We start from the raw sequence: 19,714 nt of genomic DNA on the forward strand, positions 1-19,714 counted from the left end.
TGGAGGGCCGAGTTTGCCTATGCCTCTCTTATCCAACATTTACTCCTATCTGAAAGAGCTGTGGTGGATACCACTATAAACACTATAAACCACTATAAACAATATTGCTTGTTCAAGTAGCTACACACCCAACTAGAAACATGCAATTTGATGTGGTTTTCACACGTGAAACATGGATCTCCAGATTTAGAAAGGATAAAGACTGCAATGTACTTGAACATTCTGGCCCATGTAATTTTAACATATGCATTACAAAGCCAACTGAAGCAAAAGCTCCATTAAGCCTTATGTGTGGGAACTATATTTATCATGGTTTTCCACTGGTGAATTCCCTGTGATCCACCTATTACGGATACAGGCTCCAGATGGATATGTAAGTTAGTGATGATGATCTATTAATACATTAGTGGTTATTATAGGTAGAATGTTTACAAAGATATAATTCCTCTTAGAGACTCATTAAGTTTATGGAAGCAATAATTACTCAAGGCAAATCTTTATTTAGTATTAGGAACAATGCTTCCAAATGGTAACAATGATTATGGTCTTAACAAATGATGAGATTGGAGGTCCACAATGGCCTGCGCTTGCCCAGGCAGGTGCATTATGTGACCTGTGAGAACAGCAAAATAACCAGACTGTACAATGGTGATGGGATAAAATCAGGCCAAATCTTTATTGAAAGCAGCAGGCAGTTCAAGGGTTGCCATGGCATTGGGTCCCAAGATCGGTTCATCATTCCACAAGCCCCGTATTGATGGAATGGATCTGCTGGATTTGGATGGCTCCAAACCTGTTCGATGGGAGTCAGCTGATGTTGAAACTGCCATGGTGCAGGCAGGGTCTCACTGGGAGACCAGGGTGCAGATTCCAACCAGGCAGATACTGAACCTGCACTTGGGATTGCCATGGTCAATACTCCTCTCAGGCCCCTTATGGCCTCCCCTATACTATGTTGATCCTGACTAATGCCATTTCCGCCCTCATACAAACAACATTCTTCCGGCTAACAAAGGAAAGCCATAATTTCACTGAGGGAAAGGTGAGAAAAGCCCCAACCAAATGCCAATCAAAAGGAAAGAAATTCCTTTCTGGTCCTTTCAACCAATGACCCAGAATTGCTATGTGAAGGCTCTAACCCAAGAGCAGGCAGGTAGAAAGCTCTCAAAGCAAAATGGCTGTGAGCTTCAGGGGAAGCAGCCTTATATAGGCTTTCCCCTCCCCTCTTCAGCAAGGACCCATGAGGAAGCTTTTTCACACAAGCCCATCACACAGAGAAGATACTGGGCAAAACCTGGCCACAGCCCCACCGGCCAAAGGGTCCCATGCTTATTGGGCATGGAACGGGGCTTATGTCTGCTTGACAAAGGAAAGGGTGTTTTGGAAACCTGGGAGATGAAGGTTGTGGCCCTACAATTAGACAGAGTGAGACAACCACCTCAGAGGGAAGATGATGAGAGAAGGCAGCGCTCATTCTTCCTGAGACTCACCTGGGATGTTCCCAACTCCCTAAGTCAGTGCCCTAGTGATGGTGCTTGCTCAATGCTGGTCTGAGTTGACTGGCTTTTCCAGTCAGTTAATTTCTCTGATTGTGTCAAAGATAGGACCTTCAGGAAAAGGCAGCCAACGTAGTCCACATAGTTCAGCAGGAAAGCACTGCTCTTAATATGTGATGCGTGCTGATGCCATTACTGCTGCATTTGTTTGAGTGGACAGTGAGCATGCACCAGGTATAGAAGTAAGAGAGTGGCAGCAAAGTGTTGAAAGGCAGAGGTGTGTGTTCCATGTATCTTGTCCTGCACTTCCTAAGCTAACCAGCAGACAATGCTGACCCTGTGCTGGTTTTGAAGTAAGATTCAGTTGCTAGTCTGATTGGCTTCTGTACATGGGGGTGTCTAGGCAGCAAAATATATTGGGCTGGCCCCGCAAGCGTTATGTAGATTTCTCTAAAGCCCATAGAAGAACAAGGAAGGAAGAAGATGAGGAAGTGCTATAGGAATGAATAACTCATTCTAGAACAAATGACTATTCACAACAGCCCAGACTAATTGGGCAACTTATCTTCAGCATCACATTAAAAAGTATATGTGAAACTTAGGGGAGTTAAGTCCCAGAGGTAACAGCAAATAATAAATACTATGAGAGGCTCCTCAAGATAGCAGACAATCATGTTCAACAAGCAGGTGTTTCATCTCACAGGGTAAGCTGGCAATTAATCACTTCTGAGTATGGTATTTAGGGGCCAGTGCTTAGCAATCACAAGCATTTTTATCACTAGTGTTAATCACCAATATAGAGACAAACAACATAGTAGCTGCTGTTGGGAAAATAGATGTAATATATGCCTGGAGGGCTGGATAGTCTATATTGGATAGCTAAGGGAGGGTTGATGGGAGACATCAGGAATTGACAATGCACTGCAGGGAGTAGCAGCAGAAAGTAAATTGATGGTAGAGGAAACAAGTAAAGATGATTTATGGAAAAGGAGCATCTTGAGGGGCAACCTGGAAGGAGGAGGAGGATTCATCTCTAAATGCACCCATTTCAATTGTGGAAATAGAGCTGGCTATTAATCAAGCAAAAACAGGTAAATCATCGGGTCCTGATGGGCTCACCGCCTCTTGCTATAGAACATTTCGAGATCTTCTAACAATACCACTGAAAGATACAGTGAATGGAGTATGAGAAAGACACAGCACTTGAAAATTGCACCCTAGCCTAAGTCATTAATTACCTTCCTACTGAACAGCCCACACCACGCCCCATAATCGTCTTATGAAAAACATTTAATAGCTTGACCGTGATTCCATAAGAAATTGACATTTTACCATTGAAGTTTCCCCCCCCCCTCCTGAGGTTAACTATAATTTTATTGCTATCTACTCTTAGTAGAATTTTCAGATTTTCAGGTAACATCTTTGCCTCCTTTGCCAGGAATGAAGAAATGAGGTATGAATTGGGGTGAATAAAACATGCAGTTAAAAGAAACACCCTAACACCCCCTCAGTGTGGGTTCCTGAGAGCTGGGAGAATAAGCCTACCAAAATTCCATCCCTGCTCTGAGCACTAGAACAGTCTCCCCTTGCCTGTTCACCTTAAAGGTAATCAACCACAGATGTAATGAGACAGACAGAATCCTAGAGTAGCTTCATTTCTGTAGCACTTATGCAAGACAGTTGTGAGAAGTCAATTGGATAAGCATCTCTTCACCATAAGGATGCCTCAGTTTAACTCCCTCCTGACCCATCTTACACCTGCATCTGTGTCAAACTGGTGTTTCACCAAGTTGGCCCAATTACCATATCCCTCCCTCAACATATCCCTCTACTACTACAGCATGAAATAGATGTGGGGGGCCAGTGCTCTCAGTTTGCCAATTCTGAGGGTACCCACCCCAATACAAATTCTACTTAACCCCTTAAATAGGGACTGGCTACTCCCATGCTCTAAATACATAAATATATATATACAGTAAAGGTAAAGGTAAAGGGACCCCTGACCATTAGGTCCAGTCGCGGACAACTCTGGGGTTGCGGCACTCATCTCGCTTTACTGGCATAGGGAGCCGGCGTACAGCTTCCAGGTCATGTGGCCAGCATGACTAAGCTGCTTTCTGGCGAACCAGAGCAGCGCACGAAAACACCATTTATCTTCCCGCTGGAGTGGTACCTATTTATCTACTTGCAGTTTGTGCTTTTGAACTGCTAGATTGGCAGGAGCAGGGACCGAGCAATGGCAGCTCACCTCGTCATGGGGATTCGAACCGCCGACCTTCTGACCGGCAAGCCCTAGGCTCTGTGGTATAGACCACAGCACCACCCGCGTCCCATATATACAGTATATAATTATAAATATAAAAAGTGGCGCATTAGGAGAGCTGCCACTCTGGAAATGCACTGAGGAGGGTTAGGCTTTTAAGCCTGTCCACATTCCTCCTTTGACTGGCAGATGCATCCCACCAGCTATGGGTCACCAAAACGGATGTGGGTGAGGGAATCACCCTTCACCTGAAACAAGGGCAGAAGAGCAGCATTCCATTCACTCTTCCATGCTTTGTATTTTGAAACCCTTTGCTTTAGAACTCTGGAAGCACATGGAATCTTTGTCCAAAGTCACCTGTTGAAATGGTATTTTGTTTTGTTTGCCACACAAAGGGAACTGATCTGAGAAAATAAAAGATTACTTTGCTAACCATTGTTTCTCGTCCCACACAGGTAACTTGTATATGAGGAAATGTCTCTGGAGAATCAGACCACAATCACTGAATTCATTTTTCTAGGAGTCACAAACCGAACAGACCTGCAATTGCCCCTCTTTATCCTGTTCCTTATTGTCTATATTGCCACCGTAGTAGAAAATCTGGGCATGATCTTTCTGATAAGGAGTGACTCACAGCTTCACACTCCCATGTATTTCTTCCTCAGCCACTTGGCTTTTGTGGATCTCTGTTATTCTTCCACCATCACCCCCAAAATGTTGGTGGATCTCTTGTCAGAGAGAAAGAGCATTGGGGTTTCAGGCTGTGCAACCCAGATGTTTCTGTTTGTTGTATTTGGGATTACTGAGTGCCTCCTGCTAGCTGGAATGGCCTATGACCGTTATGCGGCAATCTGCAACCCCTTGCTCTATTCAGTTATTATGTCTGAGGAAAGGTGTGCCTGGCTCGTTGCTTGTTCATATGGAGTTGGACTGTTCCATTCAGTTACCCACACCACATTCACTTTTACTTTGTCCTTCTGCAGAGCAAATAAAATAAATCATTTCTTCTGTGATATTCCTCCACTTCTCCAGCTTTCTTGCTCTGATACCCACATATATGAGATGGTGATCTTTGCTTTGGTTAGTGTAAATTGTGTGACCACCACAATGACCATTGGCATTTCCTATATTTGCATACTGGTTACGGTTTTGAAGATACGCTCCCCAGAGGGCAGACACAAAACCTTTTCCACCTGCACCTCCCACTTGATGGTTGTTACACTGTTCTATGGGACAATTTTCTTCATGTATCTCCGACCCAGCTCTGCATACAGCCTGGATCAAGACAAGGTCGCCTCCGTGTTCTACACAGTGATGATCCCTATGTTGAACCCCTTGATCTATGCCCTGAGGAACAAGGAGGTTAAATGTGCCCTCCAACGAGCGATTGAGAGGATGCTTTCACTGTGAAATGAAATAGCAGAACAGCTGGAACAAAGTACAAGAAAAGAACCTTGCAATACAACTTGATCACTGTTATCATTGATCTGTTCTCCATGGTTGTTTGTTGCGAGTCCTAGCAGGGAATGAATTTGTAGCGACAATAACCATGGCTTCATGCTTTTTGTACACGTGAAGGACAATTGAAAAGCCTATTGCCTTTATATAAAAAGAATTCTCATTCCTCAGGGGTTACTGGAATGAAAACTTTATGATGAAATTGAGAGAAGGCTATTGCAGTGCTAGGAAATTTAGAAACATACAGTGACATTCATAGTGATAAGAGCTCTATATAGATCAAAGGTGCAACCCAATCAGTTTCTGTGCTAAGAATGCCTTTCTCGGAATGAAGCAAATAATAATAATAATAATAATAATAATAATAATAATAATAATAATAATAATTATTTGTACCCCTCCCATCTGGCTGGGTTTCCCCAGCCACTCTGGGCGGCTTCCTACAAAGATTAAAAATAAATTAAAATGTCACACATTAAAAACTTCGCTGAACAGGGAACAATAACTGCTATTCTAGCACAATGTTAGAAAGTTCAGTATTGTGTAGGTGTCATGGGCCAGAATGTTGCACAATGTGAGGATATTACTGAATTGGCACCTGCCACAATTTATTTATATATTTTTATCCCTTCCTCCCTGCAATGTAGCTAATATGGCTTTCTCAGCTTTATCTCTGTTTTTCCAACAAGGTGCGTTAGGCAGAGAGAGGGTGAGAAACCCAAATTCAAGCCTGAATATGAATTTGAACGTATGACACCTAGTGACATATATGGTCCTATGTACAATAAGGGATGTGGGTAGTGCTGTGGTCTAAATCACTGAACCTCTGGGGTTTGCAGATCAGAAGGTCGGCACTTCCCCGCGATGGGCTGAGCTCCCATTGCTCTGTCCCAGTTTCTGCCAACCTAGCAGTTCGAAAGCACACCAGTCCAGCATTTTGTTCTCACAGTGCCCAACTAGATGTCCAAGCAAAGCCCAAAAGCAGAGCACAGGCACTCTACCCACAAGTGAATCCCAGCAACCAGAATTCAAATCCATATAAACAATGACAATTGAGATAGAATACAGACAAAATGAGCTGCAGTCATTGATAGATCTGCCCTCCATTAATTTTGCCTTTTAAAGCCATCCAAGTTAGTAGCCATCACTACTTATGGTGGGAACAAATTCCAGATTATAACTATGGGCTGTGTGAAGAAGTATGATCTTTTATCTGTCATGAATTTTCCAATATTCAGCTTCATGGGATGGCCACCTGCTCTAATGTTATTCGAGTGGGAGAAAAACTTTTCTTTGTCTACTTTCTCTATTCCATGCATCATCCCATGGCTTCTGACAAAATTAACTGGAATCTTACTAAAAACATATTTCTTTAAATTGTAAAGATTTTAGTAAGAACATCTGGAAACTGCACTAGCCACAGTACTTGTTATATTGACACCTCAATTTCAAAGCTCTTTGCTTTGTCTGAATCTATACAAACCTCTGCCCCACCAGAACACCCTCCTAGTGCTTTGCCCCAGTGGGAGGTATCTGCTAATGGAGGAGAAGGGGGCCATTTTGACAATTCCCCTACCCACTGCTGCCCCAAATGTCCCTTGAAAATCTAAGCTGGAGGGTGGGGGAACAACCTACCCAGTCCCTGAGATCACTTTCTGAGGCCCTCCTAAGTGTGCCTCCTCCACCAGAGGTCTGGAGGGTGGTAACATGAGAAGAGGCCTTCTCTGTGATGGCTCCCCATTTGTGAAATGCTCTCCCCAGGGAGATTCAGCTGGCGCCTTCATTATACATCTTTAAGTGCCAGGCAAAAATGTTCCTCTTCAACCAGACTTTTGGCTGATTAATTTCTATGGACCTTTAAGTGTGTCTTGTGGTAGGGTGGGTGTTGTTGGTTATTGTTTTGTTATTGTTTTTGTGGTTTTATTCTGTGGTTGTTATGCTGTGAACTGCCCTGAGATGATGGTGTTGGTGGTGGTGATGGTGATATTTCACTCTTTCTCTCTCTGGAATTCTGCTCGACAGCGCCATTTCACCTCATTTTCCATTAAGAGGCAAAAAATAATAATTAGCTGCCTGTTGGTCGTTTTAGTTTCTATGAGACTTCAGGAGGGATTAAAGTCTGAAAAAGTGATGTGTGAGGAACCTCAATATCCTGTCAGCTGTTTATCTTACAGCAGCCAAACAAAAGTGCTCCATAATAAATTGCAAGGTAGTCTCTTGCAAATTCAGATCAGAATAGACATTCTATTTATGCTAAGAATTCTGAAAGAACAGGACTGCTGAGAGAATAACATCTGGAGGAAAGGTAATGTTAGGAACCAAGTGTCACTGGAAAGATTGGTGAAGAAAGAAAATGGAACAGAGCTCCTTATGGTACCCATATGGTACCAACAATCAGGGGGTTGGCAATCAGATTAAGGGAACATTTGTAGCTTATTTTAGAGTTGAGGAGAGAAAATGTTATTGCAAATTATCAGATCCCTGTGATTCAACACATCTAGTTCATTTTAATATTATTTTACATCTTACATGAACTTGCTGATCTATCTGCCTCAAGCGCTCTCTCTCTCTCTCTCTCTCTCTCTCTCTCTCTCTCCCTCTCACTGCAACAGAGTACCACCGCTGTTTATGCAGAAGCTGCGCAGAGCTTATTTCCAAAGGTATGTAAAAGTATGCAAAAGTGCACTTTATGCTGTGCTTTCTTGTGTTGATGTAGATAGAAGTATGTGAAATGAAAGAAATGACTTGCATGAATTCTTTGGCCGTTCATAGCACAGGAGTAAATATCTCCGGAGTAGATGCAGTGATAATCCAATTTAACAGTCTTAGATACCATCCATACTCAGAAATAAGTCCTACTGTGTTCAGTGGGGTTTACTCCTACGTGATCATAGAACTGTAGTTGGAAGGAACCCTGAGTGGCATCTAGTCCAACTCCCTGCAATGCAGGAATCTCAACTAAGCTCTTTTAATTGGTTTGCAAAGACTCTAACTGGATTTGTTTTCCCAACACTCACAATTTTAGATGGTGTTGGATTTGCTGGCTTTTTAATGCAGAAGTATGCCTACAGCAGGAACAATGTAAGAGGCAAACCCTGTACTAGAAGCAATTCATGATTCTGAGCTCTCACACTGTATCTAATACAGTGGTACCTCAGGTTACATACGCTTCAGGTTACAGACTCTGCTAACTCAGAAATATTACCTCGGGTTAAGAACTTTGCTTCAGGATGAGAACAGAAATCATGCTCCGGCGGCACGGTGGCCCCATTAGCTAAAGTGGTGCTTCAGATTAAGTACTGTTTCAGGTTAAGAACGGACCTCTGGAACGAATTAAGTACTTAACCCGAGGTACCACTGTATAGACAGTTCCCTGCACAAATTGACAATGCTTCCCCAAAATATCTATGCCTCCTAGATGTCGTTGGACTACAGCTTCCATCATCCTTCTTCATTGACCCCAGCCCACATCTCTAGTTGTGCATATAGGTAACTTTAAACATGGACTTGGTGGTCTTACAGATACCTCCTCTTTAGATGGTGATTTCATTTTTTTAAATTATGACAAGCCCAACCTGGTGCATTTGGGATTCCTCTTGCTCATTCTACTGTGTGGTGCCTTGGACTTTTGCCCCAGACTCCTGCCCTGAGGGGACTGCTCCCTATCCCACCAATGCTGAGCACAAAACCTCCATCCAATTCAGTAACATTGTTTCTAAATTTATTGTTGTACATTGTTTTAATTGTCTGTTTTAACCATATTTGCACATCAGTTTCTAATGTTGTGAGTGTCCTCTATTTCAGAGGCTTCTACTCTGCAGCCTCTTATAGTTGTTTTAATTGTGAGTCTTTTAGTTCTTATGCTCTTACAGTTGTTTTAACTGCGTGTTTTTATTTGTTTTTAGTTCTTATCTGTTTTAATTATCAGTTTTTATCCATCCATTATCCGTGTTTAATCTTGTATTTTATTCAGATGTTTTATTCTATGTTTGTTTCTTTGTCCTTATTTGCTCTAATATTTATCAGTTTGAAAAAAATCCTAACTGCTATTTTATTTATTTATGGTTGTTGTTTTTTATCCTGGTCTGTGACCGTAATAAAGTTCATTCAGTAACTCACCTCAAACTTTGGCCCACTGTTTGGGCTGGGGAGCCCACAAAGAAGGCATGGGGCGGGTGGCCATTCCCTGGTCTTTTTCACAAGCATCTGATAACCAGATATATAATGCTGCTTCTGTAATTGACATTTCAGATTAGCCACAGACTGTACAATCCTATGAATGTTTAGTAATCTGGAAGTAGGTCTCAGTGCATTCAGTGAGATTTACTCCCTTGTAAGTGTGCATAAGATTGCAGACTAAAAGCATAGCAAATCTGTTAGTCTCTAAGATGCTGCATTAAACTATTTGTTGATTTGAACACAAGCCTGCAGCAAACTATGCCTGAAGGTCTTGTCCTTCAAGCATGCATAAGTTTTCTGTTAAAGTACAGTGGTGCCCCGCAAGACGAATGCCTCGCAAGACGAAAAACTCGCTAGACGAAAGGGTTTTGCGTTTTTTGAGTCGTTCCGCAAGACGAATTTCCCTATGGGCTTGCTTCGCAAGACGAAACGTCTTGCGAGTTCTTGCGAGTTTGTTTCCTTTTTCTTAAAGCCGCTAAGCCGCTAAGCCGTTAATAGCCGCTAAGCCGTTAATAGCCGCTAAGCCGCTAAGCCGCTAATAGCCGTGCTTCGCAAGACGAAAAAACCGCAAGACGAAGAGACTCGCGGAACGGATTAATTTCGTCTTGCCAGGCACCACTGTAATGCAAGCTCATAGTCATCCCTGCCACTGCTGACAATGAATTCCATACATTGGTTGTAAAGTATTGTTTTACCTGTGCCATGCTTTGGTGTTTTTTCAGATCTGGACATTTCACCTGTGTGCAATGTCTGAAGAAAACTCCACAACAGTGGTCAGTGAGTTTGCCTTTGTGGGATTAACAAACAACCCTACACTACGAACTAGTCTCTTTTTGGTGTTCCTGGTTATTTATATGATTACCTTGGTTGAAAATCTAGGAATGATTGCCTTAATAAGGGCCAGTCCCCGGCTCCACACTCCAATGTACTTCTTTCTCAGCAGCCTGTCTTTCCTGGATGTATGCTTCTCTTCTGTGTTTGCTCCAGAGGCATTAGTGAACTTCCTAGCAGAGAAAAGGTCCATTTCCTTTATTGGGTGTGCAATGCAAATGTACTTTTTTATAGGTCTGGGGAGTACAGAGTGCTTTCTCTTGGCTGCAATGGCATATGATCGCTATGTGGCTATCTGCAAACCCTTGCTGTACCCAGTCCTCATGTCTCCTAGAGTCTGCATTCTTCTGGTGTTGGGGTCTTATGCTCTTGGCCTTTTGCACTCTCTCCTTCACACAGTCCTCACCTTCAAGCTGTCATTTTGCAGGTCTAACATGATCAATAACTTTTTCTGTGACATCACAGCACTTTTGGCCATTTCCTGTTCAGATATCCACCTCAATGAACTCCTGATTTTCTATGTGGCTGGTCTTGTAGAAATAACCACCATCTTGAGCGTTGTAGTTTCTTATACATATATTCTCACCAACATTGTGGTGAGGATCAGTTCGGTCGCAGGCAGGCTGAAAGCCTTCTCCACCTGCACCTCGCACCTCATCGTGGTTACCATTTTCCATGGGGCAATTCTCATTCTGCATTTCCGACCAACCTCTAGCGATGAATCTTTGGTTCAAGGCGTCTTTGACAAAACACTGAATGTGTTCTATACAGTTGTCATCCCTTTGCTCAACCCTTTGATTTATAGCCTCAGAAACAAGGAGGTAAAGGATGCTTTGAGAGGCTTTCAGCGGAAGGTGTGTGACAAAATATTTTGTTAATGAACCTTATAAAATCAAATGGGCATGGCATTATTAAATCTGTAAAGTATGGAAAGAAAGAAGGATGCACCAAATTCCTTCTGGCCTCTATGTGCTGATTTGGTGAGGAATGTAATGTTTCCCTTAAACTATGTCCATATTATTCCAAGATGAATGAAGGGAACATTCTATGCTATGAATGATATATGGTGTATCCCCTAATATGGAGTTTGACCACTGTTTTAACTATTCTCTTTTGTATGATTAACATAGTGCTTAATAGTGCATTGTATCCCCACCTCCTTAAGTCAGAGATGGGGAGTTGCTGTAGCCCTCTTGGTGTCATTGGGTTCCAATTCCCATCAGACTCATGATCAGGCAAGATGGGAGTTATAGTCCAGCAATGTCTGAAGAATCACAGGTTCATCACTCCTGCCCTAAGCCATAGGGAATATGAGAAGTGCTCCTGTTCAGTCAACTTGGAACAGGAACCTTTCAGTGCTGTTCAGAACTCTTGAAGAGATTAGTTTCAGGACATGAAAATTAGCAAACTCTACAAGTGCTCCTATTTTCCAGGGACAGTTCTCAATTTACAAAAGCCAATCCAGTTTCTGATTTGATCCTGGAACACCCCTCTTTTCCTTAGGATGTCCCTATTTTCATCAGAGAAATGTTAGAGGGCATCCAACCCCTGAGCCAAGGAGATCAATGACTCTACAACCATTAGAAGACATCTGAAGACAGCCCTGTATAGGGAAGTTTTCTTAAAATGTTTAATATTTTATTATGTTTTTATATATGTTGGAAGGCACCCAGAATGGCTGGGGCAACCCAGTCAGATGGACAGGGTATAAATAATAAAATCATCATTATCATTCTGGAATAGGACCTCCTTATTTTAATTGGAGTAATGTTGGTGGAGGGTATGAATTAGCTGTCAGAAAAACTAGTGTGGGCCTGCCTTAAGCATTTTACATCTAGATAATTGGGGGAGGAGAGTGGTACAGGCGTTGGAAAGGTTAAATTACATCCTATAAGGGATTTTATTTTTACTTCACATTCCATATTCATTTCTATAATTTGTTGAGGATTGAACAACCTATTTTCTTCTTTTTCCCCCACCTCCATTTTCTCCCCCGCCTCCTTCACATTCTGGAACTCTTGACAGATTATTTGACAGTGTGTGATTTTAATTTACAAAATTTCTTCTGTGTATCTAGATAAACTCCCGTTTGTGTTGAAACCACTACCTTAGTTTTAGGTGGCTGCATTTTACATCCTTGCTAACCTATCCACACCCTGAGAGGTTTGCTTCTGCCCAGGGCTCCAGACAGTAGTGCTCTTTAGACTTTGTTGGAAGTGGGGAGTTTCAGAAGAGAGGAACGGGTGCTTTTATCTCCCCTACCAACCTTTCCCCTGTTGTGTTACATTATATGGCAGTAGGTACCTGTCAGTCCTAAACTGAGCATGTTATATATTTATAGTGAGGGACATGGAAGCTGACAGGGTTGGGGAGGGGGGCGGAATCGGGGGTGTAGGGGTGTATGCAAGAAGCTTTTGGGATGCTCTTTTTGAAATTGCAATTTATAAAGCAGTCAAAGCCCCCTTTCTGCAAGGGTGGAGGGAGGGCTTGGATTTGACAGAGTTGTCCATCTATCCATCTTGCCCACCTTCTGCCTGCCAAGTGATGCCAACATCATTCCATTGGCACAGAGCACCCTTTTCTATCCACCAAATGTATGGCCAGATAGAAGTATCACCAATGGGATTGCTGCGAGTGGTGACCAGTGGAAAGTCTTGAAAGGGATCCCTTCCCAATGCTACTACCATCGTATGAAAACATTGCGCCTGGTTCAGTTCCAAGCGGGTGCAACAGTCTTTTTGCTCCCAACTCCTGTCCTACCTGTGATGTACAGCAGGGCTGTGGATGTGACAAAGAACTTTCACACAGAGAGAAGCAGAGAAAGAAGGAGCTGCTGTCTGCCAGCCACCTCAAAAAGTATCTGAGATGCCATTGCACTGCCTGCAGAAAGTTTAAGAAGGCTTTCCCTGATGTGTGCCTCAGTCATTCTCTACAGTGTCTATAACTGTAGATATGATTTTATTGCTTTTAGTTCATTGAGTTTGTTTCTTTTATATTTTATCCTATTTTCTCTTACTGTACAATGCTTGCATGACTTTAGGCTATGAAGTGTTTTTTAGAATAGAAAAATTTAAAAAAGGGCAGTCAACCTATCTCCTCCTCTATCTCCTCTACAGTCAACCTATCTCCTCTATTGTGAGGCTCAATTAGGCCCTCTTCAAGTGTTTGGCTTGACATTATGTCAGAAGCTAGCCAGCAATAAATCACACAGAGTAAGTGACATTAACTTTATTAGAAGAAACAAGGTCTGCTCAGGGGTGTCAGCACAGCAACACTTTTCAGAGGCCTAGCCCCTTTGAGGCAGTTATGGAGACTGCAAGTCCTCACTTTCCCACAGCTGCTTAAATCTCCTCCTCCCCCAGGTCCTTCCTTGAACAAAAGAGATAAAATTCAAAATGGATATCAATATTTATTATTAGAAAATTCAGTCCCACGTATTTCCATTCTTCAGCACTTGTACCTACCAGTACTTTGTATTTCTGCTAGGGTTGCCCTATTTCAAAAAGTGACAATCCGAACTAAAAAGCTGTTGAACTATTTTTTGGCAAAAATGCTTTTTAAAAAATGCACTATTTTTGAAGGAAATCGGCAAAAACACTGCCAACACGGTTGCCATACATCCAGATTTTCCCAGACATTTAGCTGATTTCTGCCCAGACATTGACTCCGACTGCAGTATTCTGGATATGTCCTGTAAATTCTGGACATATGGCAACCCTGATTCCTGCCATCTCACTGTTTTGTATTGTTGTCTGGTGTGTGTGTGTGTGTGTGTGTGAGAGAGAGAGAGAGAGAGAGAGAGAGAGAGAGAGAGAAACCTGGGACCTTCTGCAGGCAGATGCACTACCACGGAGTTACAACCCTTTCCCAGAAAAACAAATTGTGACAAAGTGTCAATGCGAATTTGATGGAAGATCACATGCTTCCCCTGCAAAATATCCTAGGTTCAATGTGCAGCATCTCTGGGTAGTGCTGGGAAGGTTCTTTCCCTGAAACCCTGGAGAGCCACTGCCAGTCAGTGCATAGTCCTGCACATGGCTGCTGCCCTCCAATGCCAATATTCATTCAGATAAACCAATGATCTGGCTTTGGCTTCCTACGTTATTGGGATTCCTTCATGAAACAATATTATCCATTTCCAGTCTATGATGCCCCCAAAATTCTTCCAGTTGTAGCCATAGCTGTCAACGTTTCACCTTTTTTAAGGGAAATTCCCTTATTCTGATTAGGATTCCTCACAAGAAAAGGGAAAAGTTGACAGCTATGGTTGTAGTTTCATATAAGTTTGTTTTGTTAGGGCTAACAATACTCTTCCCCTTCTCTTTGCCTCTTCACAAGGGCGGCCCACCCATGAAGCAAGGTGAGGCAACTGCCTCAGGCGGCAAGATCCACAGGGGTAGCAGATCCCAGATCTTTATTTCCCCTTTGTTAATCTTTATTCACTCCTTCTTCCCTAGCAGGGAGGGGGCACTTTTTGTGGTCCACTTGAGGTGCCAAAATGTATTCGGTAGGCTCTGCATCTTCATATGGAATTATTATTTTTTATCAGAAACAAACAATGCGGTTGAGTCTTGGGGAGAGTATAGCACATTTTCCCAATAGATGAATTCCCAAAACGATGAATTCTGTGCAGTTCTCCAAGGACATGGAGCCCTGAGGGTGGTAGGGATAAAATAAAAGCTCTACAGTTATATATACATGCCATTCCGTGCAGCTGACAAAGTGGACTCTGTCTAAGAATGCTTCTGGGTACAATAACTGTGCTCATTATCACATTTCTCTATTTGGGTTTTACTGCAAGTGACCAACATAGTTATCTCTCTGGAATTAAGTTCCATTGATGCAATTTCATTCTCCATTTATTTCTTCAGATCTTCTACCACCCCAGTTTCCTTTAAGAGTAAGTAGAGACATATAAGAAAGCAGGAGTCAGTGTGTTGTTTTCCTGCAACCACACACCTTGTTTTTCTGCATAACTTTCCCCCAACTTTGCGCTTAATTTGGCACATATATGCACTTCTTCTGCTAATGATGATTTTGAAGCATGTTTGACTGATCCTTGTGGCAGGCTTTTTGCCTATTTGTTTGTTATTTGGTTTGCTGTTTGCATTATTTATATGCGCTCTGTTATGCAGGCTTATATACATTTAAAGAATTATGGTTTTTTTATGCTCTCCAGAGAAAGGAAAGAGTGCTTCGTGATTCCACTGCAAGCCAGCTGATCAGCATTCTGCACTGATTATTTTTCTTCAATATTGTAGTGCATGCACCTTCCAAGCATTGTTCTCAAGAGAAGATTATGCTCAGCAATCCAAGAGTCAGAGTTGTTACTTAGCTGTAACAGATACCAGATCCTGCAGTGTCATTTTTGTTTAGAAGGGGAAGGAAAATGTGCAGAATTTTTTCTAAGGCACCCTCTTAACAGTCAAAATAGCTTCTGTAAAAATTGCAAGTATGCGTAATGATTATCGTAAATGTACTCTGAGTGTCTTGATTATACACTTAAAACAGAAGTGAGAGGAAGTTTTCAGTCGAACTCTTGAATTTACTTGCATAACTTTGACTACATATTCTTTCTCAACACCCCCAGTAATAGAGACTCTTAACAGCGGCATTCTTGTAGCAGCAGAACCAAAGGCACACTTTCATACCCCTCAACTGTCCCAATTTAAGTGGGGCATCCCATTTTGGGGTGCTGTGTTTATGCACAAGTCCCCTGGCTCCTTTGAGATTGCAGCCCCAAAAGATGCATGGTTTTCCTCTGGGCTGGAGGGTATTCACTTTCAATGCCAAAAGTAATTTTTGAAAGAGTTTCTACATTGCTCCTGGTATAGCCAGTTGCCTACATTAACAAAGGATGTGCTAGCTGTGTGGGGTACATTCTTAGTTTGTGTGGGTGTCTTCATCACATCCTTTCCCACCTATAACTAGGCCCCCATGTTGTATAGCAGATACCTTTGTAGAGCTGAAGAAGAAGGTAAGACACTCCCTTTATCCCCAAGCGCCTGGTACCTTTGATAGAAATCCTTCCTATATTTGTCTAAATAAAACAAGGGAGTCACTGGTGGCAAATGAATTGCATAGATTTCTCATGTGCATGATGAATAAATGGTCGTTTCTTCTCAGTTGTCGTGTTTCTTTATTTTACAGCTCTGGAATAAAACAATCTGAATGCAATGAAAGAGAAAAACTTCACCGAAATAATCAATGAGTTTGTATTTGTAGGGTTAACAAACAATCTCATACTACAGATTGTCCTCTTTCTAATCTTCCTTGCTATTTATATTGCTACTTTGGTGGGAAATCTAGGACTGTTTGTGTTAATAAGAGCCTGTCCCAAGCTCCACACTCCAATGTACTTCTTTCTCAGCAACCTCTCTCTCCTCGATGCATGCTTCTCCTCTGTGGTTGCCCCTAAGACTTTTGTGAATCTCTTGGCAGATAAAAAGACCATTTCCCTCACTGGATGTGCATTGCAAATGTACTTTGTGATAGGTCTGGGGAGCACAGAGTGCTTTCTCCTGGCTGCAATGGCATATGATCGCTATGTGGCTATCTGTAAACCACTGCTGTATCCAGTCCTCATGTCTCCTAAAATCTGTACACTTCTGGTGGTGGGGTCCTATGCTCTTGGGCTTCTGCACTCTCTTCTCCATACAGTCTTCACCTTCAGGCTGTCATTCTGTCAATCAAACGAAATCAATCATGTATATTGTGACATCACTGCACTTTTATCACTTTCCTGTTCGGATACTTACATCAATGAACGCCTGATTTTTTTTGAGGCTGGGTTTGTAGAAGGAACCACCATCCTGAGTGTCATCGTCTCTTATATGTACATTCTCATCAGCATTGTGAGGATCAGCTCAAGGGCAGGTAGACTCAAGGCGTTCTCCACTTGCACCTCACACCTCACTGCAGTTACCATCTTCCACGGGGCAATTCTTATCTTGCATTTCCGACCAAACTCTGGCAGTGGATCGTTTCTTCAAGATGTCACGGACAAAACCCTTGCTGTGTTCTACACAATTGTCATCCCCTTACTGAATCCCTTGATATACAGCCTGAGAAACAAGGAGGTTAAGGATGCCTTAGGAGGCATTCAGAGGAAGGTATGTAACAAAATGAGTAGCTAGCAACAATTTCTAAACATTTCCACAAGAGCTTTATTGCTAGTCCATTATCAGCATCTATGTATGGTGTTGCATGTCCAATATTAAAATTACAAAAATGTAGCCTCTCTTGTCATTTACCTATATGATGATCTTAAGGATCAATATGAGTTCAGCAAATAATATAAGCTGGAAGTGCTCATTGTAGCTTACGGTTGCCATATTTCAAAAAGCAAAAACCAGGACATCCCAAAAGTTGTTGAGATTTTTTTAGGAAACCCCCAAAATTGTTGAGTTGTTGTTTTTTAAATAAAAGAGAGTAAGTCAATTCTAGGAAAGTAATGCCCTATTCTTAAATTGCTTATCTATGATTGCCTCATACAATAAATATGTAGAAGATACCACAAATCATGTGTGGTTGCAATGAGAGAGGGCTGTGGAGATGAACATGAGATCTTAAGATTGTGAGGAAACACAAAAGCCAGAGTGGTCTCATGGGGAGATCTTGGGCCGATCACTACTACTTAGTATATAGAATATTCTACTTAGAATATAGAATATAGTAGAATATAGAATATTCTATAGTAGAATATAGAATATTCTATAGTAGAATATAGAATATTCTATAGTAGAATATAAAATATTCTATAGTAGAATATAAAATATTCTACTATATTCTACTACTTAGAATATAGAATATAGAATATAGAATATATACTACTATATACCTCATAGAATCGCTGTGAGGATAAAAAGGTAACAAGGAGGCCATGTTTACTCTACCACCCAGAGAACCTTAATTATTGGGCGGTACATAAACACTGCAAATAAATTAATAATTTACCTTCTGCTTGGAGAAAGGGTCAGGGTTGTTGTTTTTTAAAGCAACAACAACTAAACATATAATAAAGCAGTGTGCAAAAGTTCCATGACAGATGTTCAGAGATTCCTCATAACAAGCGCAAGGTGTGAAAAATAGGAAATATACTTTATATCCTTGACATCTAATGGGAGGGCATTCCACAGGGTAGACGCGACTACTAAGAAGGCCCTTTGAGCTCTCCACAGCCATCAACAGCGCACCCACATGAAGGGAAGAATCTACTTGGACTTCTGGTCCAGCATTCAATCTGCTCTCTCAGCTTCTTCATTTCTCTTCACCTGCCTTGTTTCCCTCTAGAGCATCCTTTCTCAACCTGTGGGTCCCCAGATGTTGGTGAACTACAACTCACATCACCCCTAGCTAGCGAGGCCAGAGCTCAGGGATGATGGCAGTTGTAGTCCAACAACATCTGGGGACCCACAGGTTGAGAACCGCTGCTCTAGAGTCTAGAGTCTGCCATCCCAGTCTGCACTTGACAATGAGTCCTTCATACACAAACCAAACTACATGCCCTTGGGGTACACTTGACTTTTTCAAATGTGAATATTCCCATAAAGCTGATTGCTTGGAGGAAATGTGTTGCTCTGTAATACCATTTCATAAAAGGTTCAGGTCCATATCAGCAATAATTCATAGTTTCATCATGAATAAAGGGTTAAACTAGAGGTGGAGAACCTGTGTCCCTTCAGATGCTGCTGGGCTCCCAACTCCCATCAGTTTCAGCCAATATGGTCAATGATCAGGGGTGATGTTAGTCCAGGAGCATCTGGAGGGCTGTAGGTTAGCCATTCCTGAGTTAAACTAATCAGCTTCTGGGTATGTGTCAAATACCTACCCTGGAAGGTGACTTTGAGCAAGAAGACAGTCTGGTTAATGCAAACAATGCTAGCCTAAAAATCTCAACATATTTTCAATTTACGTTTTGATCCTGAGGAAGAACTTGAAGAAAAGAGAGTCCTCTTTGGAACATAGCTGGCAAAATGAGTATTTCGAGACCATGAATACTGTTAGTACTAGAAGTACTGCTTGTTGATTTTGGCATCATCAATAGACCCCAACGCCAAACTGTTTAGGTTATGTGAGGTTATGTGAGGTCTCATTGTTGTTATGGGTAAACCTCTCTAAGGTGCAGGTCCAAAATCATTCTCCAAATCATGGGGAAATGGCAATTGATCTTCTCATACTGGACAGCTGCCAGGAAGCAAAAGTGGAGAGAATGAGAACAGGAAGCTGGTCTAGATGGGCCTTTGGTCTGATGCAGTGGGGCTCTTATGTTCATTTCTTTTCTCTAGTTTTTTTTTAATATTAAAAAATGCCTTGCCAGTTTTTCAAGCAGCATCTTAGATGCTCTCATCTGCTCCCAAGCCATATCCCATGGGGCAGATTGTTTCCCACCAACTGTAGTCCTTTAGGATCCGATCATATTTTGCATATTTATTTTAATATATTCAAGATAACTTGCACCTGTTTTATTTGTGGTATTTTTGTAACT

General features: G+C 41.9%; 3 protein-coding genes across 3 annotated transcripts; all 3 read left to right on the plus strand.

Annotated features, from left to right (window-relative positions):
• Nucleotides 1-4,233: 4,233 nt before the first annotated feature.
• On the plus strand, nt 4,234-5,169 carry LOC308471404 (olfactory receptor 5AP2-like; the record flags this gene model as incomplete). Its single annotated transcript, XM_080995393.1, has 1 exon — nt 4,234-5,169. One exon carries the CDS (start codon nt 4,234-4,236, stop codon nt 5,167-5,169), a length of 936 nt encoding a protein of 311 aa, XP_080851519.1.
• Nucleotides 5,170-10,142: 4,973 nt separating this feature from the next.
• Nucleotides 10,143-11,105, plus strand: LOC308463609 (olfactory receptor 5T7-like; the record flags this gene model as incomplete). Its single annotated transcript, XM_080982175.1, has 1 exon — nt 10,143-11,105. One exon carries the CDS (start codon nt 10,143-10,145, stop codon nt 11,103-11,105), a length of 963 nt encoding a protein of 320 aa, XP_080838301.1.
• Nucleotides 11,106-16,403: 5,298 nt separating this feature from the next.
• LOC308471144 (olfactory receptor 5T7-like) lies at nt 16,404-17,363 on the plus strand (the record flags this gene model as incomplete). Its single annotated transcript, XM_080995142.1, has 1 exon — nt 16,404-17,363. One exon carries the CDS (start codon nt 16,404-16,406, stop codon nt 17,361-17,363), a length of 960 nt encoding a protein of 319 aa, XP_080851268.1.
• Between the last annotated feature and the right edge of the window lie 2,351 nt (nt 17,364-19,714).

This window comes from Podarcis pityusensis (assembly GCF_964106645.2).
Source record: "Podarcis pityusensis genome assembly, chromosome: 1".
In the NCBI taxonomy this organism is placed as follows: domain Eukaryota; kingdom Metazoa; phylum Chordata; class Lepidosauria; order Squamata; family Lacertidae; genus Podarcis; species Podarcis pityusensis.